A 27,906-nucleotide genomic window follows, 5' to 3' on the forward strand; every position below is an offset into this window, starting at 1 on the left:
CCAACTCCAAGCCGACTTCAAATTACATCAATGATATATATTTTTTTTCATATCTCTACAAGTTAGCCCTTGACTGCAATCTCACTCATATTCATAATAATCTGTGCCTGCAATTGTATCCCTTGATTATATCCTCTGACAGGGATACAATTAATGTGTTTACTATAAGATAGGTTTATCCCTGTTTATTATTAGGTACACGTATATTTGGATATTATTTCCGCCCGTAAGAAGATACAATTTTGTCACTTACCAAGTGATGATGCAGTCTAAGACGGTAACTGGTTAAAAATCATGTTGTAAAAGCGTAAACTCAACCCCACAAAGAAGTTCTGCGCCTTTCGCAGACGATATGCAGATATCACTAATTCATGTCCGTTTCTGTTAAGTTGATTCTAAATATCAGTTTTTTGTTTATAAAGAGAATATTATTTTGTCTCACAAAGACTATTTATACCTACTTACAATAAATCGGTAACTGGAAGATTTCTGTATATTTAAATTAGAAAATACGTGCTTTATAGTACACACTTTCACATAAAAAAAGAATTATTAAAATCGATTCAAATTTAACGGAGCTATGAAGTAAAATTGATAAAAAATTATAGTTGAGGATAATTGAGGAAACTTACTGTTTAACGGGATAAAAACGTTCAGCAGTTTTCATGTGATGCCCGAACAGACAGATAGGCAGACAGACAGACGGTTTTTGACTCAGTATCAATTAAAAAACATCCCCCGGTCAAAATTTGATCTGATGAATATTGTCGGAGAAAAAGGACAAAACTCTTCACAGATACACGTCACTAGGCATATGGGACAACGATCGAATGCATGCGTATTCTGGAATAGCTCATAGGCTTATTTTTATCCCGGAAAAGCCAACAGCTCCTACAGGATAACATCGCTATTTTTTCCACATTTGTCTTTCAAAATCCGCGCAACGGAGTTTTAGATTGACGTGGTTTTTTAGATAGGCATAGTTGAAATATTTTTAAGTTCGTTTGGTTGACCGCGCTTATCTCCGAAAATGCTGTAACGATTTCGATTTTTTTGTATTGGTAGTATAAATTAAGGCTATATAACATCACGCTACGACCAATGGCTACCATTAATAAAAAGTAAACTAAATAAAAGATATGGGCGTAATTGTGGATAGTAAATTAAGTTTAATACATATGATTAAAAAATCTCTGAAATTCTTGGGATTCATCATTAGAAATACAAAGGACTTTAAAAAGTCTTCTACCAAGCAAGCACTATTTAATTCGATTGTACGAAGCAAACTTGAATACTGTTCTATTGCATGGAGCCAATTTTATCAAATACACATGAATAGGATAGAGAGAGTCCAGAAGAAGTTTTTACGGCACCTTGCATACAAGGACATTTTAAAAAAGGTCTACTACCTACGCTGATCTACTGAATGTATACAAAGCGTTGTCACTGTTTGATCGCAGGGACTTTATTGATCTCTCTTTCCTGAAAAGTAAACAGAAAAATAGACGGAGCGATCGATTGCCCAAATCTGATGAGCAGGGTGCGATTGGCGGTACCAAAGCATAATGCAAGGTCGTATTATGAATAAGCTAATGTTCAGACCTAGAATCGCTACATCAAATCTGGGCAGATCCGCTCCATTGTGTAGAATAGTTGTTACCTACAACAAATTGGTTGGAAGTGCTGGCTTGGATATTTTTCGACGCTCCGCCCCGTGTTTCAAAAATGAAGTCAAAAAACTTTTAAAAGTACGGCAAGATTGTTAGTCATTTATTTATTTTTTGAAGTTATTTTTTTTTTCTTGGTTATGTAAGTAGGTTTATTTCTTTTTTCTCTTTTTTATTTTAAATTTCTTTTGTTTAGCGGCTAAATATCACAAAATTTGGTGGTAAACAAAGAGTGTCTTTTGTGTTATGCTTGCTGAGTTAGCCTTTAAGTGGGGTGTACAGCATTATAAAACAATTGTTAAATGTGTCCATATTTTAAGATAGGTTGTATACACGTTGGCTTCCTAATAAATAAATATAATTGAAATGAATTAAATAAAATTTGAATGAGAAATGTTGCAAAAACTGCAATAAATATCTTTTTTGAGAGCGTGTGAACATACGACTACTTTTTGAAGTTGACTCATTCGCGTACGAAGTCGCGCGGGTCCGCTAGTTTGTAATAAAAAGATATGCAATAAACCTTAAATGAATTGCATATGTAGCCTAATAATTTTAATATTATTACAGTCCACTTTCTTTTTAATTTTTATTTTATTTTTATGTACATAAATTAAATTTTCAAATATGTATGTATTGATTATGAAATATATATAACACTTGTTGTCGCAAGCGACTTTGGCTGCGTTTGTTTTTATATTAAGTGTATTCTTGTAAAAATAATTGTTCTTAAAAATAACTTTTAAAATTAAGTTTTGCTTAGTTCTTAAATGTTTTAAACTCGCGATAACTTCTATATTAAATTTCAGATTGAAATAAATTAAAAAGTATTTTTCTATATATAATACCCTTGATGATATAACTATTGATTTGAATAAGAATTAATACTGCGATACTAATGTAATGTTTTTACCGGTGATCTAATGCAATTTTAGAACACATAAGCTTCTATTGGACTTAACTATCAAATGAGTAATTTAATTATGTAGTTCTCAATTTTTATGTTTCATTAATAATTTTATTGGAAAAATTTATTACTTTGGGTGATATTATAAAAAATTTCTTAAGGATCTCCAATTTTTTTGAGCTTAAATTATAGCCTATTTCATGATAAGACAGCTTTCCTTTGGAAAGAAACGGTTAAAGTCAGTCCAGTACTTTCGTAGCCTATTGGGTACAAACAAACAAAAAAAACAATCTGTATAGATTTAGTTCACGAGTGAAAGCGGGCGGTATAAGTAAAGCTAGGCGCATAATACTACCTAAAGATATCTAGATAATAAATTAAGAGATGATTATATTTTTAATTAGAGTATAACGATTTAGTAATATTTATTTAATAAGAACAATATAATGAAATATTTATTTCTATAATTATCTTTACGAGATAATTCTAAAACCATTTAACCCTCACCCTGGTCACGAAAAAAGTAGGATCATTTTCCTACAATTAGTACGTACCTACCTACTAATCATTGTAATAAAATAATTATTAGAAGATAATTCTTAAAATTATTTTATTACAATTACAGCGTAATAAACTTATAACATAATAATATAATGAAATACTTATTCCAGTAATTATCTCTATAAGTACGAACACATTTTACATTTAGTTATTTTAAAAGTACCTTCCTACTTTGGTTCCTCAATAGAACATTTGCATTGCAAAATCCGCAATATAGTAAACATTTTTTTAACCCTAACTAGCTGCGCGAATCCCGGGTCCAGAAATCTTTTTATTTTGAACCGATCCTTAAGTCCCCGGTTCCAAGAAGCCCGTTTATAAATAAACCAAATAAGCTGTGTTACGTAATGTAGATGGTATCACAACAAACATGGTTGATAGTTACAAAATGTACCTACACGATGTATGGTGTGGATGTGTGCGTGAATGTGTGTGAGAGAATACCTGCGCTCGCGCATTTACAGGTGATGATGTGCGTTTTGAGCGTTGGACACCTTAAAGTTTTGTTATATTATTTTGCCCGCGTTTACCATGTTATGCGTAAAATATGTACAAACCATGGAACTCACTTTAGCATCCATAATAAAATTAAAAATTAGCTGTTGCCCGCCATTTTTTAGAAAACCTGCAGAGATCAAACAATATTGCATATCAAGATTGCTTTAAATAAATATAAGAAGAGCTAAGTGGTAAATATTAGCTCCTACTTATTTATTGGCATATATTATAGCCTTACACTTTATTCTTAACGTTAAACTCATATTTCGCTTTGGTTTAAAAAATATTAGTTAATTTGAAATGTTTACATTTCTTTCTCTTTCATCGTCATACATCATATCCATCGTAAAAGAATTCACTAACATAAGCTTTTAGAAACAATGGACCTGTTGGAAGCTGAAAGGTCTGAAGACCGTGTTGATAGTGAGTTCACTAGTACCACTATCTTTAAAAATGAAAGTATGAATTTAGATAATAAAAAAATAAAAAAAATAATATACTACGACAATACACACATCGACATCTAGTCTCAAAGTAAGCGTAGCTTGTTTTATGGGTACTAAGATAACTGATGAATATTTTTTTTGAATAATATACATAAATACTTATAATAATATATAGATAAACACCCAGAAACTGAAAAACATTCATGTTCATCACACAAATATTGTCCAGTTGTGGTAATCGGACCCACGGCCTTGGACTCAGAAAGCAGGGTTGCTGCCCACTGCGCCAATCGGCCGTCAATGATATCAAGATTTTGTAGCGAGCATCTTGGGCTTCTGGATACCTATATTCATTTCTTCTTCACTTTGCAGGTGCTCCTACAATAAGGTAAATAAAATGAAATAATTCAGATGCACGGTCATGTCATGTCATGAGTATATTAAAATAGATTTTAACTGTCGTGTATCAGCACCCGTCTCTTATCAATGTTTCTTCCTAAGGCATGCGCATTGTCTCTTTATAATTGATTCACCTACCGCATCTAATTATTATTGTTACTTTATCGTTCTATTTAACAAATTTAACTTTATTATTAATATTTTTTTATTGTGAATGTCATGGTCACTTGTTATCGATGTACATATACGTGAATGTGTTGAATATTGTACAAGTTTATTAAATATGTATATTGTTAGTGTCCTTAATAAATAAATAAATCATAAATAAATAGATTTTAACAAAGCCAGCCAGGTAGAAGCCAGACGTCTCCTTCACGAGTCATGAGACAATGCATAGTCATGGTCGTTACGGAAAGGCGCTTTTGTCAATATTCTAACAAAAGATGACCATGCGGGCCCAATAAAAAAGTCAAAGCGGAAGGAAATAAAAACAAACCGATGGGCAGTTGCAATTTTAGGAAACACGGTTTAAATATATTGACCTTTACTATGTAGACCCTGTCGTAAATAATTCTGTATTGCAGTAAGGTGGGAGATTACCACGATATTTACGGCTTGCGAGGCAATTCAATCGTATAAAGCTGAAATTTGGAAAATCAGTAATTATCTCTCCTAACTTCAACAACTATTTTAGCAGAGTGTCAAAATTAGTTTATTTTGGTTTTTTGGCAATCCCGCGGGATTACCTTGCCTATGATAAACAGTTTGTTTTCTTTTAGTCTAGAATTTCTATGCGTAATATCACTAAAATAGATTTTGCTTGAAAGCCATGTATGACAAAGGGAACCTCACTGTAATATTTGGGAATAAGTAGTTTCCTACGTCTATCTCTACAATACAACCATATTATATATGTGCTAAATTTCATCAAGATTAGTGCAGTAGCTGAGCTGAATATATGTAACAAACAAACCAATAAACAAACAGATTCACTTTTGTATTTTTAATATTAGTATGGATATTAACAGCTTTGTTTGCGTTGAAATCTTTCTTTAGCGTGATTGAAAAGATCCTGCGGGAATAACACCCGTAATCATAAAGATTACTATAAAATTACAGTCAAATAAAAACATAATGTTAGTTCCACTAATCAGATTATTAAAAAAAGTTTAAGTAATGCTGAATACCAAAACATATTTTGAACCTATGACTATTAAGCCTCCAAGATATCTAATCACTAAGCGATCATTAGTATTTGGCAATTGTGATTAGAAATTAACAGAGCTTATCTCCGCCTTTGCGCATTTTTATTCTTCTTATATTTATGTTTTCAATTTATATTATAAATTGTTTGCAATAAAGAATTTATCTATCTATCTAAAATAAATTATTTATATTATAAATACTTGTTACTGAACTGGTCTTGCGGCTTCAACGGCCACAATACCAGAATCCAAACACGTTTTCCACACACGCTCTGCCTGTCCCACAATCACAGTCTATTCACGAAGCGGACCAACGGCTACGTAACGATACAAAACCTCCACAGTCGACCGCGCTGGCTGACGCGGCGCACGCCTCTGCGTATTTAGTTCTTTCCTAGAAACAAAAACTTCGTTTCAATACTTATTTGAACTATTCAAATAAGGAATGTGATTGCTTTTTTAAATCAACTGAACTTTTTTAGTGCCATATAGTGATGTTTTAGATTTATAAAAATGGGTGTTCTGTTGAAGTTTTTCGTTGTGACGGTCGCTTTGCCGTGTGTTTTTGGGCAACAAGAGTGTTTTGGTGCTGGAAGCGTAGCCGGGGCGGCGATTGGTGCCTTTATAGCAGCGTTTATTATAATCGGTGCCGCGTATTACTTGAGGAAGTTGTATTGGAAATCGCGCAAAGGTAAGATTAGTTTTGTTTTTTTTCCGTTGAGAGATGAGCTCACGTAGCCTAATCGAAGATTTGATTGACCTTTATTTTAGACTAGCTCTACTAGTACGCGACTTCGCTTACTTGTATTACTCACATCTTCATCACTAATGTTCTGAATGCGAAAGTTTCAGTATGAAAAATATGCTGTGGACTTTTCCAAGACCTAGATAAAAATGTTATGGAAATCCGTTTAGTAATTTTAGCATGTACAGATTATTATCTACATGCATTTTAATGGGATAAAAAGTACGCCAAGGTTTTCTTTGTACCCAATCTGAAACTGGAAGTAGGTATCTCAATGCAATCACGCAAACAATTAATTAAGAAATACACTTTCGCATTTATTGTAAGGAAGTTAGGATAAAGGTAGATTAATTATGCAGAGTAAAACCATTTTCTACTCGCACACGTCAATATTAATGACAATATTCTGTATTTTGACAGTAACATTGCCTGTGTATAGAAGAGTTGGGGCAGTCTTTGACCATAGATGAAACTTAAGTGTTTGGTGAACATAAATTAATATGTCAGTATATTGTTTGGGATACCAAATCAAAAATCTTCCAAAACGTTAGTAGGATTTTTAAACCTATTTTTAATAGTGTGGTGGCGGCGTCGCCCTTTTTAGGGTCAATATTTGAACTACCTACAATTTTATAAAATCGAGATAACCTGTCAGTTTGTCTTATCTGTCTGTCTAACTATCGTTTATTTATGTCTATTCGTCTGGGTAAAGGTCTATTTAAGCATTTTTATGTACATTAAAAGTTAATTTTCCTTACCCTCGAAAACAATACTTATAAGTTCTTTATTTTTTTTTTTATATTTTCGAAACTATTTCGATCGTTGCCCTTTTAAAGTTAAGATTTAACAAAAAATACCCGTTATTTTCATTTATCTGTTTATCATTGTTTCTTATATCCGTTTGTCTGTGTGTCTTTGCTTGTACCTATGTGCTAAGGCGTGAAAAACTAACAAATAAACTTACATTCGAATTTAGAATTATTGCAGCCAAAAAGTTAACACTTAAGTTTAATTTTGACGACCACAGCGGTGCAGTGGTATAAAAATCCTAACCTAGGTTCAATCTCCAGTAGACATATTGGCCATATCATTTATATATTTTCTCTGGTCTGGACTTGTAAGAGGCTTCCGCCGAGGCAAGTTGGGAACCACCTTATTGAATAAGACAACCGATATATAGGCTTGGCAACCGATTAGGGGTGTGTGTATATTTAATGGCAATTAGGGAATTTTTAATTTCAGAATTTGGTCTGGTCTGGTTCGGCTTCGGCCGTGGCTAGTTACCACCCTACTGCCGCTAAGCGATTTAGCGTTTCGGTTCAATGTCGCGTAGAAACCGATTATGGGTTTAATATAACTGCTATTCTCCCTAATAGGTTAGCCCGCTATCATCTTAAACATGCATCCATCATAACTTACCGCTAGGTGAGTTTACAGTCAAGAGCTATCTTACAGAATTAAAAAAATGTTGTGGTGTCGTGGGACACCAGGTAGGAACGAAGTTCCTTCGGCTAATGTAGAATCGACACAAATTGCAAAAAAATCGTGCTCAATTTTATGTAGGTTTTCTTGATTTTTCTCTTAAATTTTACTGATTAGTTTTTATTTAAGTACAAGAAAGTATTTAGGAAATTCAGTATTTTAGGAAATAATAAATTACTTAAAATAAAAAAACATCGTAATTCAAATTATCAACTAAAATAACAAAATATGTCTCTTTATTTTTGTTTGACAACATATACACTACTCGCTTGTGTATGCGACTGTCGCGCGTGCGCACGTCTCATTTAACGGTTTTATTCCACGCACTTTTTTCCACGGATTTTTTCTTACGGTTTTACTATCACATTTTTTTCATTTCGGTCGCGCAGCAAAATCCCTATCCCCTCCAAGCCTGCCGTAAGGAACTTCGTTCCAATAAGTAGGTAGGTAGACGGTAGTTAGTAAATTAGGTATATTCTCAGCAACTGATATAAACGGCTTGGCGGGTTTTAACTCTATATCCTTCCCTCCTAAGAGATATTTAACTCAACGTATTCCCGAGTCATTACCTCCCCCCTGATGTCGTCGAGCCCTGGGGCCCTTCTCATGGTGAGCTTTCGCGCTCGCCCCCGGCAACCCCTTAGGTTGTTATCGGCAAGTGTCCATCCAAAAAATTTCACGGCCGATTGGCAGCGACCCTGCGTTTCGAGTCAAGGCCGTGGGTTCGATTCCCAAAACTGGAAAATGTATGTGTGATGAACATGAATGTTTTACAGTGTCTGGGTGTTTATTTGTATATCATAAGTATTTATGTATATTATTCATAAAAATATTCATCTGCTATCTGAGTACCCATAGGGCCATAACACAAGCTACGATTATTTTGGGTCTAGATGGCGATGTGTGTATTGTCATAGTATATTTATTTATTTATTAAAATCGAAATCGAGTTCTTACCTACTACCATTACATCTAAAAAAAATATAAAGTATTTAATTACTTAAAACAAGCAAAGTTAAGTGAAAACTTATGTTTACACATTTTTCAAAACCAATAATACTAAAAGAGAAAACATAGAAAGTTTTGTTTATTATCTGTCGCTAGTGTCATAGACTATTTATGTCGCTTAACACTTTTTCAGTGTGTACGAATCATTAAATATAATAAAATTGCAAAAAAACATCCTATTTCTAGTAAGATACAATTCAAAATTGAATAAATTTAGTCCCTCGCAGTCTCACTTATAATCACTATTAATGAAAAAGCTGTTCTATCTACATTACTTTAAAGTATATTTTTTAATGATAATACCTACCTGTTGATTTGCATAGGAAGTTACGGTCCTTGTTGCTATTGAAATAAGGTTGATATTGAGTCATAGGCACATAGTATTGTACTAACTGAGTTCTGGCATATTAATATATGAAGTTTTTTTTTCGTTTACCCAGCGGTGGGAAATAAATAGGTCGAAGGTTATCTTGATAAGACTGGTTTATAGTAGTTTGACGTCTATTGCTGGACATAGGTCTCTTGTAATCCAGGCCAGGGTTGTTTCCGGCGGCTCCCAGCGACTCGCTTGATGTAGCCTGTCCACATCGTTGGGGTGGAACAACGCTGCTTTTCTGGTGATGGGTCGCCATTCCAGCACCTTGGGACCCCAAGTTCTATGGTCTAAGGTATATGGTTCACCGAGCTATGCCCGCCCAATGCCACTTCAGCTTCGCAACTCGTTGAGCTATGTCGGTAAATCTAGTTCTTCAACGGATATCCTCAGTTCTGATTTGATCACGTAGAGATACTCCCAGGTCCCAGCATAGCTCTCTCCATCGCCCGCTGTTTGAATCTGAGTCTTATCTTATGAGGACACGTAAGCGACCACGTTTCTGAGTCATCATTGGCAACACGCGCTGCTCAAAAACTTTGGTCTTAAGGCACTGAGAAATTTTGGACGAAAAGATGTCAGTTAAATCACTATACTTACAACTGGAACAGATTATATGTATGAAAATAAGAAACAACATATTTCCCTGAACTACTCAGCCAGTAAACGTAACCGTAAACCGAACGGACTTTACCCAACAAAATTACAATTTTCAACCTTATTTTTCGAAAAATAGAGTCGATAATCGCATACTACACGTAGAGCTTCGGAAAAACAAGATGAGCCCAATGAATAATTTAACAGATAATGATGCTGTACATACTCTTAGTATAAGATAATTATGTACGCTCGCAATCGAGCAGTCCTTTTTTGAGTTTCGAAACACGTAACGTCAAAGAAAAATGGACCTTATGTTTCTCGCTTTGGTTTTATAATCCTGTTTTAGACGAATAGATTATACATAGAATCATCATCATCCGCAGCCTATTAACTTCCCAACGCTGCTCCAATGCGGGTTTTGGGCTATCATGACTTGCTCTCCGACGTACGGCCGTAATGGCCGACATTGCCAATTTCCTGAATCCAGGATGGTACTGGAAATTATTTAACAGAAAATACACTACACTATACGTTATATTTTGGCCCAACCCGGAATAAAATAAATAAATAAAATATAAATATACTACGACAATACACACATCATCATCTAGTCCCATAAGTAAGGTAGCTTGTGTTATGGGTACTAAGATAACTGATGAATAATTGTATGAATATTATATCTACATAAATACTTATAACATGTAGATAAAAACAGAAAAACATTCATGTTTACCACACAAACATTGTCCAGTTGTGGGAATCGAACCCACGGCCTTGGACTCAGAAAGCAGGGTCGCTGACCACTGCGCCAATAGGCCGTCAATTCAATAGGAACCCAGAACCCCGTAATCCGTAGATGAACATGCTTATCAACGAGGCAGAGGCAAAAATTCGCACTTCCAGAGATTTTCGCATTCTAACAGAAAACATAAATTTTTTATTAGTTTAGTACCCGTGGATCGAAGTCACTTACTTAAGTCTATATGTTGTTTTTAAATTCCGGTATAACCTACATAATAAGTAGGTTATACCTGAAATGCTCAGGTATAATTGCCTAAAAATGCCCCTTAGATACTAAATCGTTATTGCCTTTCACTCTTTTTACATTTTCCCACCTTTTTTTGCACAGATAATAAATCGAATCTAATGCCAATAAAAAACGCGTTACTATCACTTTACCGACAGCAAATAGTTATTTTGCGGGTATACAAAACCGTTTACATAACAAAAGGAAGATGGCCACCGCACGAATATTGGAAAGTGAAAACATGCGATGTTGACAAGCCGCCATTTTGTTTGGCTAAGCAACTTCCGGTCATTGATCGATTGGTATCATGCTTATGCTTTTAGTTTTTATTGGAAACGAAACTGATGATCTGCTTTTTTTAATGAACTGGGTCGGCATCTTGTGTTATAATATTCTTACATTATTAGTAGTATCAGAGCTTTTTGCGAAAAAGCTTGTCTGGAGAATTAATGAATGAATACATTTTTATTGTACACCACAGAGAAAATTCACAGAGACACAGATACAATAGACAATTAAGGTAGAAGGTAAAATATGGCGGCCTTTATCGCTATATAGCGGCTAGGATGGGCAGGAGAAAATTATCTCCCCGGGGAAAGGATAAGAATTTACCTTCTCCCACAGCTTTATCTAACTCTCAGAGCAATGGCGCACAAGTGGAAATATTATCCAAATAATATTATTATATGTTTTTTAATAAACGGGGGTAAACTTTTCCAATTCCATGTTCCCGTGATTTAGCATGTGGGCACGTTAATTATATCCCTTGTCAGGGTATATAATTAACTTGAGCCTTAACCCCTCTGCCTCAAATTGATGAACACTTGGACACAGGGCACAGTGGCGTGCACAGGGTCTTCGACCAGGGTACTCCTAAAGCAGGAACATGGCATGCAATAGAAAATTTCCCCTCACGTACGAGTTATTTAAAATAATTTGGGTAGGCAATGCTTTTGTGCATGTATGAAGTGCACGCCACTGACAGGGCGGCATTGGCCTCAAATTGATGACACATGGACACAAGGCGCAGTGGCGTGCACAGGTTGTTCGACCAGGGTACTCCTAAAGCAGGAACATGGCATGCAATAGAAAATTTACCCTCACGTCCGAGTTATTTAAAATAATTTGGGTAGGCAGTGCTTTTGTGCATGTATGAAGTGCACGCCACTGACAGGGCGGCTTGTTGCAGGAAGTGCTCTTTGCATGCTCTGTGAAGTGTTGCTCTGTTTATAGGCGATGGTTTTCTACTCACCATCAGATGGGCCATCTGATTGTAAGTAGAAAATTCATTATCATCATTGGCTTCCGTTTTTCTTATCATCACTTAACATCAGAGTGCCAAGTGTGAGATCTTCTATCTGAGTTTACTTATACAATCGTGTGAAAGTTAACAACGATATATACGCTATCTATCGCTTATAGTTTTTAAATGACAATGTGAGATGGTGATAACAAAAAAAATATATATAATATAAATAGTTTAATAATAATTTAGTTTTAAGTTGACGAATTTATATATCGCCATCAACTCACTCCTATGTCAAATTTTACATGTAATATACGCATCAAAAGTGCTATCTATGTGCCTATTTGAATAAAGAAATATTTGACTTTGACTTTGAATTTATCGAAACAACGTCATCTAGTTTTAGAACTGGAAAACAAGTTAGTCAGCTTTTCTATACCATACAAATAATAGTTAACTGATACGCGATCGAATATGTAAACGTAGAAAATCTCAAACTTAGCATTTTGGTTTGATTACAGCGAAGCGTCAGCCACCCTGTAATCTGTAAAAAAATATCTTTAACGTTGAAACACATTTTTACCAAAATTATCGCCGTTTTTATAATTTACGATACCTACGATGGAATGCCGTCAAATCGCTCAACCGGTTCTCACGAGGTGACCTTGAGTTTCAAATATCAAATTAATGAATAACAAAACACAAAAAATACTTTGAGATTCATATTCCAAGTTTCCTATAAGTTACAGGTAGGTACCAAGTTTAAAAAAAAAACAAAATTTATTTATTTCAAGTAGGTGATTGGGATTCGAACTTGGCCCCCGAAAGTGAAGTCGAAGTCCCATCTACTGGGCTATCAGCGCTTCGGCGTAGGTATAAAAAGTACTAAAGCGATAAATGACAGTATATTAAATTAGGCATCATGCATCTTGCAGCTGTACACTGTGCCACATTATAGGCATATTGTCATGATCCGAGTTCTACATTTAAAATTCTATTTCCGACTAATTTATTTACAGAATTGCAGATGTAGGTACTTAGACATATTTTCATGAGCCGCGTTCCGTATTTGAAATGCTATTTCCCACTATTTTTTAAAGATAAATTTAGGTGCATGTGCATGTACAATTTAGATAATATAGTTACCTATAATTTTAAACAGTAGAATTTAGTTTAAGTTTTCATGTACATATCGTCCCATACGCAACGTCAAAAAAAAAAGTTTAACAATTCTATAAAAACAAATCTGGCACATTTACTTTTTTTTCCACTACAAGTTTAACCCTTGGCCGAAATTTCATCTGGTAAGTGGTAAGTGATTAAGTAAGTGATGAATTTTGATGTTAGTTATATTAGAAGCCGTTAAAAAAAAAATTATCTAGAGATAGTTAAGCGTCTTTTTTTAAATATTTAATATACCTTGCCTTTCTTAAAATAAGGTTTATGATACAAAACATTTTTTTTAAAGTAATTTAAAAATAATACTGTGTCAAAAATTCGGGATAAGACCTCTGATTTCTGATACATAGTGGATGGTTTACCGATATATATTCTCATCTAGATAACATATAGTAGGTAGGTAGGCATATATAAATCTGTAATCGATAACGTATCGCCACCGTAGCGATAAAAACATTCATTATGTTAATCCAGTCATTGATAAGTGTTGTGACAGAACTGTGGTGTGATTCTTTAAAGAATAATTGAAAAACTCTTAATTATAGAAAAAAATATTTTTTCAATGTCAAACATGTCAAATAGTGATGTGCCAATACCAACAGTGAGGAGGTGGTTGTCAAACAGTGATGCGCCACGGCCACCGCCAAGGTCGAGGAATCGACAAAGTAAGTTTAAAAATCAAAACACCGATTCCACCAGCGACTTTGTTGCCGGATTTCGAAATTGGGGCGAGAAAGAAATAAAAAAATTATAAATTATCATTTATAATTTTTATATTTATATAAAAAACTAATATACAAAATATACTAGCTGCACCCCGCGGCGTTTTACTCGGTGGTTGCTTATACATAAGTTTGTGAAGTAAAAGCATTAACTTAATATTTTAGTATCGTAACACGTACCTGCCAAGACATTAAGGCATAAGCAAGGCTCATAATTATTTTGTGTAGACACGCGCCGAATGTAGATTCAACCAAATACGAATGTTCGGCCGAATATTGGGTCCAAAATATACCGAACCTCATGATTCGGCCGAATAATTTTATGAAAAAAGTTTGTTTCTAAAAATTTACAATTTCAAAAAAAAATTAAGTGAAAATTAAACTATTTAGTTTAATTTAACATTTGTTAGAAAAAGGCACAAGTTTACCAAAATTAATCTTTTTTATTTTGACTTTAAATAACTGGAATAATACCACTTTCGTAATAAACCACAATTCTTTAGTAATCGTTAACGTTACCGTTTAATAAAATGTTATTTTTTTAAATATAAACTATAATTTGAATATTTGGTATTTATATTTGAATTTCGGCAAATCAACCGAATATTCGGCCGAATACGAACATGAAAGAAGTATGCTGAATGTACTGAACACGAATATTCGGCCGAACATTCGACGCATCTCTAATTTTGGGCGAAGAAATGAGTGATAAAGATCCTTGGAATTCGTAGTATGACACTCATCCGAATAATTTTATGAAAAAAGTTTGTTTCTAAAAATTTACAATTTCAAAAAAAAATTAAGTGAAAATTAAACTATTTAGTTTAATTTAACATTTGTTAGAAAAAGGCACAAGTTTACCAAAATTAATCTTTTTTATTTTGACTTTAAATAACTGGAATAATACCACTTTCGTAATAAACCACAATTCTTTAGTAATCGTTAACGTTACCGTTTAATAAAATGTTATTTTTTTAAATATAAACTATAATTTGAATATTTGGTATTTATATTTGAATTTCGGCAAATCAACCGAATATTCGGCCGAATACGAACATGAAAGAAGTATGCTGAATGTACTGAACACGAATATTCGGCCGAACATTCGACGCATCTCTAATTTTGGGCGAAGAAATGAGTGATAAAGATCCTTGGAATTCGTAGTATGACACTCATCTATTATGGTAAAAGAAAGTGTTTTATGGCAATATTGATCGGTTAATTACCTAATTGATTTTCACAGAATATGTTAAGAGAGTCCTTTTTATGTTCTGCAAAACATCGGTAATTCACTCGCGCGATATTGTTAGCCAAGCGACGATAAGTTTTTGTCGGTTCGGAAGTCTCGATTTCGGTCGGTTGGGAAGGCAGTGAACACGTAAAAGCTACGAGTATAAGAACACGTACCGACAACGTAAAAACAAAAGGGTATAAGCAATACTTGAGGAGAGACTCATAATTATTTTGGGCGAAGGAATGAGTGATAAAAAAACCTTGGCATTCGAAGGACGATGACGTCACCGTGTAAGGCAATTCTGGATTGGCCTGTTTATATCATTCGTTTTATAAATGAGTTTTTCTTAAGAAATGAATGAATGAATCAATATATTTTTATTGCACATGACAAAAAGTACATAAAAAAGAAAAGTATCAGCAAAGAACGTACACAGTTTGGCGACCTTATCGCTTCATAGCGATTTCTTCTAGACCAATAGCGAAGAAAACAGAAAATAGTTGCGGTGGTGCATATATACATATATATGCCCATAAAATAAATATTTCATTACTTGAATAAATATATATCTATATATATAAAAGAGGATGTTTGTATATATGTCATCGATAAACTCAGAAACTATTTGACCGATCATTATGAAAATTGGTATGCTTATGTATTTTTTCACGGAGAAGGTTTATATGCTATGCCCATTGATGTAACTCCCCACCAGGCGGCGCTGTCAAGTATCGACTTCCGCCCCGTTCAACCGATTGTCATAAAAACTGGTATGACCATGTATTTTTCCACGGAGAAAACGAACATGCTATGTCCATTGATGTAACTCCCCACCAGTCTTATATATATATAAAAGAGGATGTTTGTATATATGTCATCGATAAACTCAGAAACTATTTGACCGATCATTATGAAAATTTGTATGCTTAAGTTATTTTTTCACGGAGAAGGTTTATATGCTATGCCCATTGATGTAACTCCCCACCAGGCGGCGCTGTCAAGTATCGACTTCCGCCCCGTTCAACCGATTGTCATAAAAATTGGTATGACCATGTATTTTTCCACGGAGAAAACGAACATGCTATGTCCATTGATGTAACTCAATTTTATATGCGGCAATGAATGCAATAAAATGTTTTCTCATTAAATTCAATGAGTTATTTTACAACTTATATTAAATAAGAAAATAAAAGAAATAACTAACCTTCTTTTGTAAACAAAAAAATATAATTTATTTAAAAAGCAAATCAGCTAACTTCAAATATATCATTTGTTATTGAAAATAAAAATAAAGCAATAAAATAAAAAATAACTTATAATTATTATTTTAAAATAACATGATCATGTATAAAAAATTGATTTGTAATTTTAATTGTAAGTGTAATTTAATGAAAGTCAATAATACTCTTAATTAGTAAGTATACTCAAGACTTTAATAATAATAAATAGTTAATTTAAATTGTAAATAGAAAAGAATTAACTAATTAATTATTTATGTAAATAGATAAAACAGGTGCTACACAAATAATATTATTTACAATGCCACGAAAAAAATCAAATATCGGAAGATCAAAGAGAAATATGAAGCAACAGGCAACCATAAGAACTACAGAAACACCGCAACAAAAAAAAAAAAAGGTTAAAATCAAACAGATAGTGAACGTGTTGTTCGAGTTACAGACCTACGATCAAGAGCGTCTTCATCAAGAGCTGCCGAAAAACCTGACGAACGAGCTCAACGTTTGGATGATCAAAGATTAAGACAAAATCAGTTAAGAACTAAAACCGATCTTAATAAAGCAGCCTTTAATTACGATAAGAAATATGATTACAAGATCCATCCCGATGTGGTCATTGGTTCAATGAATGTAGTATGTCCGCATTGTCGCGCTAAGAAGTTTCAAAAAGAAACTGCCGGTTTGTGTTGCTCCAACGGAAAAGTTCATTTACCACCACTGGTTGAACCACCAGAACCTCTTCTTACCTACGTATCTGGAACTACTAAGGAGTCTAAACATTTTCTTCAGCATTTTAGAAAATACAACTCCTGTTTTCAAATGACATCGTTTGGAGCAACAAATATTGTAAAATATAATCATTTTATGCCCACATTTAAAGTGCAAGGACAAGTATACCATCAAATTGGTTCCCTTCTCCCAGTACCTGAAGAAAATCCCCAATTTTTGCAAATTTATTTCATGGACAACGTAGAAAAGAGATTGACCGACGATGCATGTTCAGTACGACAACTAACCGGGAAATTATTACTAAATTACGGATTATGCTTCATGAAAATAATTGTTTGATTAGAGATTTTAAATCTGCATTAGAAGGTGCGACAACAGATGATTTCAGGGTCATTATTAGAGCAGATAAAAAACCTTCGAATGAGCATGAAAGACGCTTTAATGCATCCGTGGCTTCTAAAGTCGCAGCTGTAATTGTTGGTACAGAAATTACAAAAAGAGATATTATTATCACTAAGCGAGATCAAACCAAGCAACGTGTCGCTGAAACACACCGATCGTATGTCGCGCTTCAATATCCAATTCTGTTTCCGCGAGCAGAAGATGGATATCATCTCGAACTATATCAAACTAATCCCACGACAAGCGCTGTGACATTGAAGAGAGTTAGTTCTATGGATTTTTATGCGTATCGTATCATGATAAGAGATAATCAATCTAACCATATTCTTAAGTGTCGTCAACTGTTTCAACAATTTATTGTTGACATGTACGCTAAGGTTGAAAGCGAACGACTAAACTTTATTCGATACAATCAATCGAAACTCCGAGCCGAAGAGTATATTCATTTGCGAGATACAATATCGAATGATAAAGAAGCTGCGAATATTGGACAAAGAGTAATACTAAGTAATTAAATATAAGTAATTTCCGTTCATATTTTTCTATAAGCAGCAAGACCTTTTTTTAACCCTTTGTAGTAAATTTAACAAATCAAAAATAAAACTTAACGTGAGCGAAGCCGCGGGCAAAATCTAGTAATATATATAAAACCATATTTGTTATATATAAAACAAATTGTTATATATATAAAACAATAATTGTCAGGACAAAGTTTCTTAGAAGTATCCAGCTCCGCTTTCATGTCTCACAAGATAGTAAAATAATTGTTAAATTGCTAATTGTTGGGAAAGAGCAACTTCCGAGTTTCCCGGCTTCTTCACGGTAGTTTGCCTTCCGAAACGGTGGTCAGACGTAATGTCTGTTTCAAAAGTGCTTATAGATTATGCCTAATTGAAATAAATGAACATTTCTTTATTTATTTAAAATCTAAATCGCATAATATTTAGTGAATTTGAACTTAAAAAAAGTTGAGCCTTAAATTTAGATACGAAACCAGTTGTTTGTGTTCCTGGTAGTATTTTTATAGCATATTTTATATTGATGATAGACGGACAAAGCACATGACGCACCTGATGGTATGGCAAAAACCATCGCCTAAAACAGAGCAACGATTCGCGGAGCATGCAAGGAATACGTCCTACGTCGCCCTGTGTCCGTCAACCCGAGGCGTAGATTACCCTAGTATTATTATTATTATTAAACTCTTTATTTGTATACCACAACATTAACATATTTAAAATATAACAAAAACAGAAACATCGAAAGAAGTAGTAATACAAAAGGCGGCCTTATCGCTTAATAGCGATCTCTGCCAGGCAACCTTAGAATTAGGAAAAAAAAAAGAAGAGGAGAATAGACTGCTGGTGGTGCAAATATTAAAATACATACATGCGAATAACTACATGCTAATACATAAACTAGTGTACACAAATAGATAAAAAGTAAATAATATAATAAATAAATAAATATAAAAATAAACTAATATATATAATAACAACACTTACATAATTAAATACTTTAACATACAATAAATGAGTAAGTATATACATACTATTAAAAGTCGTTAACAATATAATGGGCCTTAACTGCTCTTTTAAATATCGCCAGTGATTTGGATCGTCGTATGCTCAATGGAAGCGCATTCCACAATTCCACAGCTCGTACGCTAAACGAACGCTTATAAAATTTTGTCCTATGATAAGGCATAAACAGCGTCAGCGCACGGCACGATCTTAAATCAGATTGCTCACCAAGAAAAGTGAACTTCTCTTTTAAATACGAGGGAGTTTTTAGATGAAATAACACACAGTACAGAAGTGAAAGTACATGCATATCCCGGCGACGACGAATAGGAAGCCACTTGAGTTTTTGTCGAAATTCGGAAACATGGTCATATTTGCGAAGGCCAAATATGAACCGAATAGCAAGATTATGAAGACGCTCAAGTTTATTAAGCTGATCCTCGGTCAGGTTAAGAAAGCTTGCATCCTCATAATCGAGAATAGATAGAAAGAGAGAATGTGCTAACATAACTTTGGTCGAAATTGGAAGAAAAGATTGCAGCCTTCGCAACGAGCTCATCGCCACAAACACTTTCTGACTCAGCTCTTTGACATGCACTGTCCATGACAATTCCCGGTCGAGGTATACACCAAGATCTTTAACAGAGTCACAAAAAGGAATAGCGATGCCATTATAAATAACAGAAGGAATGCTCAGCCAATCAACCCTCGCGATCATTCCTGAGCTACCAATAACGATAGCTTTTGATTTTGCAGGATTGACCTTTAGCCCATATTGCCTGCTCCACTCAGAAATTGCAGCCATATCATTATTTATAGCTGCAACAGCAGAACCAAGATTTTGAAGGGTAGATGAGCGATATATTTGGATATCATCTGCATACATGTGATAGAGAGAAGAGATGTTTTGAGTAATAGAGTTAATAAAAATAGAAAAAAGTAAAGCAGAGAACACGCCACCCTGAGGTACCCCAGCCGCAACATCACACCAAGACGAAAGTAAGTACTAGTAAGACGGTTAGTTAGTTAATTCTCACGTGCCTGTAATTACGCCGTCAAACACGCCCTTCAGACGGAACACGGCATTGCAACAATGATGATTGGCGGCAGAAATAAACATGGCTGTAGTTCTTCCCCGGACGAGCTCTGTCCCATACAGCTCTATTAATGCCGATGCAGTATATCAGCATGTTCATTCAGAAAGAATATTTATGTGTATAACTTAAGTATTCATGGCAATCGTTATTGCCATGAAAACTTAAGTTAACGTTTTGCTTCTCATGTTTATCCGAATAAGTATCTTACTTACTCAAACTCATTTTATCTTTTTGAGGAAATTAAGCCACCAGCAGGAAGCGTTTATATATAGAATGAGTAACAACACCACGAATTATATAAAGCTATTGAATAGTTATTACTAATTACTATTAACATAATATATAAGAGCAATAATATATTTTAATGGCCACTTTGCTACGCTACTTAATATTATAATACATAATTATATACATATACTATAGGTATTTTGTTATAATATATTATAATATGTTAAACAGTAATATATTATGAAACACGCTTGGAGTATAAAATCAGAAGTGAGATTCGCAGAAGTGGGAAAAGGATCAGAGTTACCGACAAAGCTCGACGAATCACGACGCTGCACCAGCACATAGCTCGGAATATAGATGTACTTGGAAACCCAAGGTGCTGGATTAGAGATCTCACATTGCCCATACATGCTAGAGAGAGAAGAGAGAAAGAGGTGTCGCTCGTTTTTGGATACAATTTGCAAAAAACCGAAGCGTGTGGAAGTCCACACAAAAGACCGTCCTTCGGTTGAGATGATGATGTTGTACGTATAAATTCGCTATTTGAAAACAAAAGCCAGTACAAGAAAAAATGTTTTGTCAGAGTCCCATTGAATTATTAGCATACCAAACTGGTACTTGACACGAACGTTTGTAAATATAAGCAAATGCAAATAATTATCAACTTCGAGACTAAAACCTTACTTTCTAGTTTCTATACTTATGTTGAATGTCGTAAATTGTCGAATGGTGAATAAACTTTAATTGGTAGCTTCGAACCTCACATCCAATCCTTTCATTATAGTTATCAAAAGGTTTATTATATTTTCAATTTATGAAAATCACCGTAACAAATGTTTTCAAATTATAATAAAAAACGTTTATAAATAAGTGATACAAACAAAAAATAGCTCAAAATTGTATATCATTTTTATATACACTGTAGTCTGTAACCGGTTGAGGCAACTTTTACCAACTTCATAAAGAGTACACCAACGACACTTTCGGAAAAACTGGTTTGACTTGTGAATAATTTAAGTGCTGAATAATAAATTCTGTCAAAGGTCATACAGGTGGATTCGTTTTGAATAAATTTGAAATGAAATTAGCAACTGAAGATAAAAGAGCTTAAAATATTATAAACTTTTTGCAACGGGTTTTCTCAACTCCCTGGCGCAGTCGTGATCGCTGTGGTCTTATCGGTAGGTAGGTACATTCGATTCCAACCAGGGGCACTTTGGGAATTGAGGCCAAATGAGATTATTGAAAATGAAATTATAACAATAGAAAGTAGACTAAACAAGTTATAGTTCGATATATTTTAATACAAAAATTAAACACACATCCATACGCACACACATGCACGAGTTAATGCAATTCCAAGTAGTTACAATTAGTTAGGGTTACCAATTTTTAGTTCACATCAAAACTGAAATGTACGTCATTTGTAATTATAAACAAATCGAGAATAACTTGAATAATTGTCTTCATAGGTGATGCTCTCCTAGTACTCTTTTATTATCAACCCTTATATATTTTTAGCGCATACAGACTTAAACAAGTAATTTCGTCTTATTACGTTGTGATAGTTAGTGGTGTAGTGATATAGGTAGTTATCATTATATATAACTTATGGTTTTGTAATTTATTTGCATGATAAAAATAGCCTAGCACCTACAACGTCTTTTCTTCACTACCCGAAGGTTGACTGGTAGATAATGAAGTCCGCCCATTGTGTGTAACAAACAGTACATTATAAACCGACTTAAAAAAATAGTTAGTACACTTTAGTACAATAGTTAGTTTACAATAGTTTATACACTTTGATTTAATAGTTTTTTTTTTTTGCTATCGACTTTTGGTATGAATATTGCAGCAAGGTTATTGAGTATTTGGATGACTTTTCAAATGTGATGATCATTAAGTGTTCATCATTCAGGTATCAAATGGATAAACCACCGAGATGACGTCACGATCACTGTGAATATAACCAAAATTTACCGTAGGTTTTAATGCTGTCTCTTTCTCAATATTTCGCGTAGAAAAGGATAGCACCACTTTTAGATATGACAATTTAGTATAGTCTAGAGATTTGCGTGCAACAGAATCGGCACAAGTATCTCAATTATATCCTTACAAGAATAACTCTATTTTCTTACACTAACATTATTGAAAGCTAATGTACTACTCAGTTAGTAAGAATAATGTATTTACTTGCACTAAGAGAAAATGATTGAGTGCAAAGTTATATATACTGTTTGTAACTCTAAACAAGACTAAACAAGAACAACTGTATTTTCTTGCGCAAATAATTCAACTAACTTACCTACTGTTTGTAATATTTAATGAATAACACAAATAAATAAATATCTCATGACAATATAGATATCGCCATCTAGCCCCAAAGTATGCGTAGCTTGTGCTATAGGTAATCAGAGGACTGATGAATATTGTTTTCAATAATGTACATAAATACTTATAATATACTGAAAAACATTCACGTTCATCACAAATTTTTTTTCCAGTTGTGGGAATCGAACCCACAGCTTTGAACTCAGAAAGCAGAGTCGCTGCCCGCTGCGCCAATCGGCCGTCAAAATAAGTCTAGTTACTTGCACTAATAGCATTGCAAGCGAAACGCAATGAAAGTAGTTAGAGGCTATTTGTTTACATAAGGTGTAAAAAAAGAGGTATTTCCTATAAAGGGCCACTCCACGTTCGGCCCACTACAGCTATGTGGGTCAGCGGTGGAATGCCGCTCCACCGGCCGGCCCCACCTGCGTGAGACGAGCTTAATAGTCTAGGAGACGGCCGTATAATTTCTAATTAAATACATAATTATTATTTTTAGTTAGCAATCCAATTAAGTATTATTTGAGACCGAAGTAATCTAAAATTTCTGTCTTTAGTTGTCTAAACTACAAACGTCTTTTCTTCGGTAGGAAGAGGCTACAAATTGTAAGCTGCTTCAATATATATAAAAAGGAATTTAGATTAAAATGCTTAAGTATAATTAATACTTATGTGGATACTTAAGTAAGTATACTTTATTAATTGTTAGGCAAAGTTTGAAATCATCATAAGCCTATTAAAGTCCCACTGCTGAGCACATAGCTCCTCTCTCATAACAAAGTCAAAGTCAAACTTTTCTTTATTCAAATAGGCATATATATGGCACTTTTGATGCGTACATTACATGTAAAATATAACATAGAAGTGAGTTGATGGCGATAACAACATTCGAGGGTTCCAAACGCGCCCTGGTCTAAGAAGCCCACAACAAACTTAGGCGGTTGTTTTTTTTTGTTATCACCATCTCACATTGTCACTTATAACTAACAGTTAGGGTGTTAGAGCATAGACCCACCAACTGCTCCTATTTGGGTTAGACGTGCTGGCAGTTTGAGATTGTTGTTATAATATGTATAATATTCTTCATTTCGGCCTGGGGATGTCCACTACTAAACATAGGCCTTTCCCAAGAAGCACCACCAGATCCTTTTCTCGGCCTTATTCTTCCACCCACTCCACTCTATTAATCGTGGTCCATCGTGCTGGAAGGCATAACACTACTCTTGCGTGTTCACGGTCCTCCGCATAATATTAGGCTGTTTGATTTATCATTGGTATACAATTACTATGAATGCGGAAGCTCTTAGCCTATAAGGCTCGCTTACACGCTAAGAGAATCGCGATGCCGTTTACACCAAAAGATTTTAGCACTCCCTCACCAGTGTCCTGTTATACAGCTTTATTTCTAACTTAAAATTTAAGTAAAAATATCAAGTACGTACTTAGTAGCGTTTATGCTCACTGGCGGATTTAAGGCTTACCGCCAAATGGTACTTTTGTGTACTCCATTCCATCAAAGTACATACTTAGAAGCAAATAAAATTATCAGAGTTAAAATACATGAATAAAATAACAGAAGGAACATAAGTCAAACGCTCCTCCCAGAAAAATATCCTGGATCCGCCATTGCTTTAGCTTATACAGGTTTAAATAAAAATACTACACAGATCTCGGCCTTGTAGTTCCTATCATTAAACTAACTTTTGTTTCACAACTTTTCATAATTCAGTATTAATTTATTTCATACAAAACTAAATTTATCGTGTTATTTCTGAATAGTGACATTGCACTGTGAAACACAATACATGTGATCTGTGAAACAGTCGCTGTTGCCAAACCGCTGCGGGCGTGCGATTCGTGGTTCGCGCGCTGTTACCGATTTTATGTTACAGAGTAATAAAAAGTAGAGGATCTATTTAAAATATTTAATAATTCTTAAAATAAAGAATCAAAAAATAGTTGTAGAACAAAAGTTGTTAGTTTTAATTTAAACAACTAAAGGCCGTTAGCTATCTGGTATTTTTTATTTAACCCTGTATATTTACTGGCACTAGACTGGCACTTAAATTAGACCTAAGAATTAGACAGCAAAAGACATCACAAAATTCACTTTATATAATTTATACCAAATGAATTCAAATAAATAATTATGATTAGTAAAAATGTTATATAAGATATTATAAATGAAATAATGTTATAATTGGTAGTAGATTAAAGGTTTTTTTATTTTTATTATATATTGGCCGATTGGCGCAGTGAGCAGCGACCCTGCTTTCTGAGTCCTAGGCCGTGGGTTCGATTCCCACAACTGGAAAATGTTTGTGTGATGAGCATGAATGTTTTTCAGTGTCTGGGTGTTTATATGTATATTCTAAGTATATATGTATGTTATTCATAAAATTATTCATCAGTCATCTTAGTACCCATAACACAAGCTACGCTTACTTTGGGGCTAGATGGCGGTGTGTGTATTGTCGTAATATATAAAAAATATATATATATATATATATATATATATATATTTATTATTTACTGGCACAGTAATGAAAAGTTAGCATAAACAGCGATCACAATTGCGCCAGGTCGTCACAGGAAGTCTTCTCAAGTTCTTAGTAAAAATGAGTCATATATGTTATAGGTACTGTATGTTGACTATTCGTTAACGGAGCAACTTCTCAAGTTGCAAATAAAGCATATTGCTTGAACGGTGCTGGACGAATGTCAAACGGTACCGAGAAGTGGTGCGGTGCTTTAATATGCTGTTATGTTACTCCCAATGACATTTCTAAATAAACAACTTATTGCTTTAAGCCTCATCGCGTTTAACAGTAAAAGTCTAGACGGAAATCCGTTTCAGGTTACACGTGTTTAAAACATATATATTTGAATCCATTACCGGCACACTCCAAGGCACGTCCTTCCACAATGAGATGGCGTTAAGGCCGTAGTCCACCACGCTGGCTTAGTACAGATTTTAGGCGCATTGGTGAGTTTGTGTGTTATTATATTCTAGTTAACTGCGCTATTTTAAAGTCTACTTGTACTACTACTGGTCTGGTCTGGTACTGGTCTTTTTTTTTTAATATTCCACACTCTTAGTTTTGACGACTTGCCACCTTCTCATCAACTACCCGAATCCCCCGTCATCCACGTCGATGCCTTTTCGTCGATCAATCACCTTAGCGCTACCGCGGGTTGTGATTGGTCGACGTTTTCCTGCATCAACGTCATTGGTTGGTTTCATTAAAATCAGCCAACTAAACATCTAATAATACAATAAAAATTCTTGACCTAGCGAAAATAAATAAAAGTAACAAGTTCTACATTCGTAATAGAATATTTTTAAATAATAGCAATTAATGTGGGATGACTGGGATTTATATAATCTATATTTAACCAACAACAGCATACGATCATTTTTTTTTTTTTTAATTTTTGTTCGAAGCTCGTTCTGGTAGCCAAATTTAAATTTTCAGAAATGTTTTTAAGCGGCTTAAACATATATGAAGAAGGTAGGTATGTATGTCGTAATGTATGCACGCTTTATAATCTTATCTTTGCTAATACCTACTTTAACACTTCATTGAGCTACGGCCTAGAATCCTGTTTGAGAATTAACATCACGTAGCTACCTACAAGCGAGAGATATTTTGAACAGTGTTGAGTTTACACTTTGTTTTAACTCGCCGTTGCCAGCGTTCTTCGTCAGATTTTATTACGTTTTTTTTTTTTTTTACATATACTTACCACGGTATTTGTTTTCCGAGGATAAAAAGTAGCCCGTGATAAGCCCGTAGCCAATGATACTCTCCGTCTTTTCAACTAACTCTATGCCCAAAAATCAATTCGTAGTTAGGGCGTAAAGTAAGGACAAACAAACTAACATACTTTCGAATTTATATTATGAGTCTGCCCTACCACGTAGGTACTGTTACTAGTTTTGAATAAAACTACACCCACAAATCGCGCGAAACCATGGATTTTCCTGGATAAAAAGCACTGTATATCCGGAGTCTATCTTAAGTGTTAACCAAGTACCTATCAGTCAAATTGGTTTATCAGTTGCGGCCTGAAGGGCTAACAAACATACATACATTCATACAAACTTATTCTTGGTCATCTTTCTGACTTATTGGTGGTCAAAATTGTCTTGACAAAAAAATCTTAAAGTTTCAGTTAATACAATTTGTGAGATAAAAATTAAAAATACGTTTTTTACTTTATAAAGAGATTACTGAGCTGCCCGCAACTTTGTCCGCATTTTTTTTTGTTTTTATAGCATATTTTTAAGTTGTGTTATAGTTTTGTTTAGGTGTAGTCCTTAAATCTAATAAATCGCGATAACTTCTACATAATGTGTCCAATTGGAATAAATAAAAAAGTATTTTGATGATATAACTATTTATTTCAATTAACGAGTTATTACTACTACTTTATTCAGGATCTCCAACTTTTTTGATAATAAATTTTAGCCTATGTTACTTCGTGATTGTTTAGCTTTCTTTTGGTGAAGAATTGGTTAAAATCGGTCCAGTACTTTCGGAGCCTATTGGGTACAGACAAACAAGCAAAAAAATCTTTCCTCTTTATAATATTAGTAAAGATGAATTCCTATATTTCCTATATTCCTATATTTGGAAGGACTCTACCGATTTCATCTATCTTTTTTTTTTTTAATTTTCTAATACTTCGTGGAAGGATCGTACGAAAATAAAATTATCAAGAAAATTGCGCTGAATATTAGAAAATCGACGCTATATTTATATTTTTTATTGTAATTTCTGGTTGGCCGGTTCCGTTATTTTGGAGAATAAGAGTACCTAATCCTTTTTAGCAAATCCTAAAGCAGAAGTGATGACGCCATTTGGCTTCGTTTAAGATACACCGCAATCTAGGCGTAAGGCGTTTATCTGATAAGGATTTGTACACACATAATTAGATGTCGGTCCGCAAACAACACCTCATCGCTTGCAAACATTGGCGCAATTTTATTATCCATAAGTATTCGGTACCTACCTACTTAGTATTTAGTAACGTCCGTTTAGAATACTTCCTC

At 34.1% G+C, this 27,906-nt stretch overlaps 1 protein-coding gene across 1 annotated transcript in view; it reads left to right on the plus strand.

Annotated features, from left to right (window-relative positions):
* Positions 1-5,991: 5,991 nt before the first annotated feature.
* The window catches only part of LOC120634794, a 70,004-nt gene continuing 48,089 nt past the window's right edge, over positions 5,992-27,906 (plus strand). The window contains exon 1 of the mRNA XM_039905598.1: positions 5,992-6,374. Within this exon, the coding sequence (XP_039761532.1) occupies positions 6,197-6,374 (178 nt within the window). The 5' untranslated portion in view covers positions 5,992-6,196. The remainder of the gene's footprint in view (positions 6,375-27,906) is intronic.

This window comes from Pararge aegeria, chromosome 25 (genome assembly GCF_905163445.1).
Source record: "Pararge aegeria chromosome 25, ilParAegt1.1, whole genome shotgun sequence".
NCBI classification, from domain to species: domain Eukaryota; kingdom Metazoa; phylum Arthropoda; class Insecta; order Lepidoptera; family Nymphalidae; genus Pararge; species Pararge aegeria.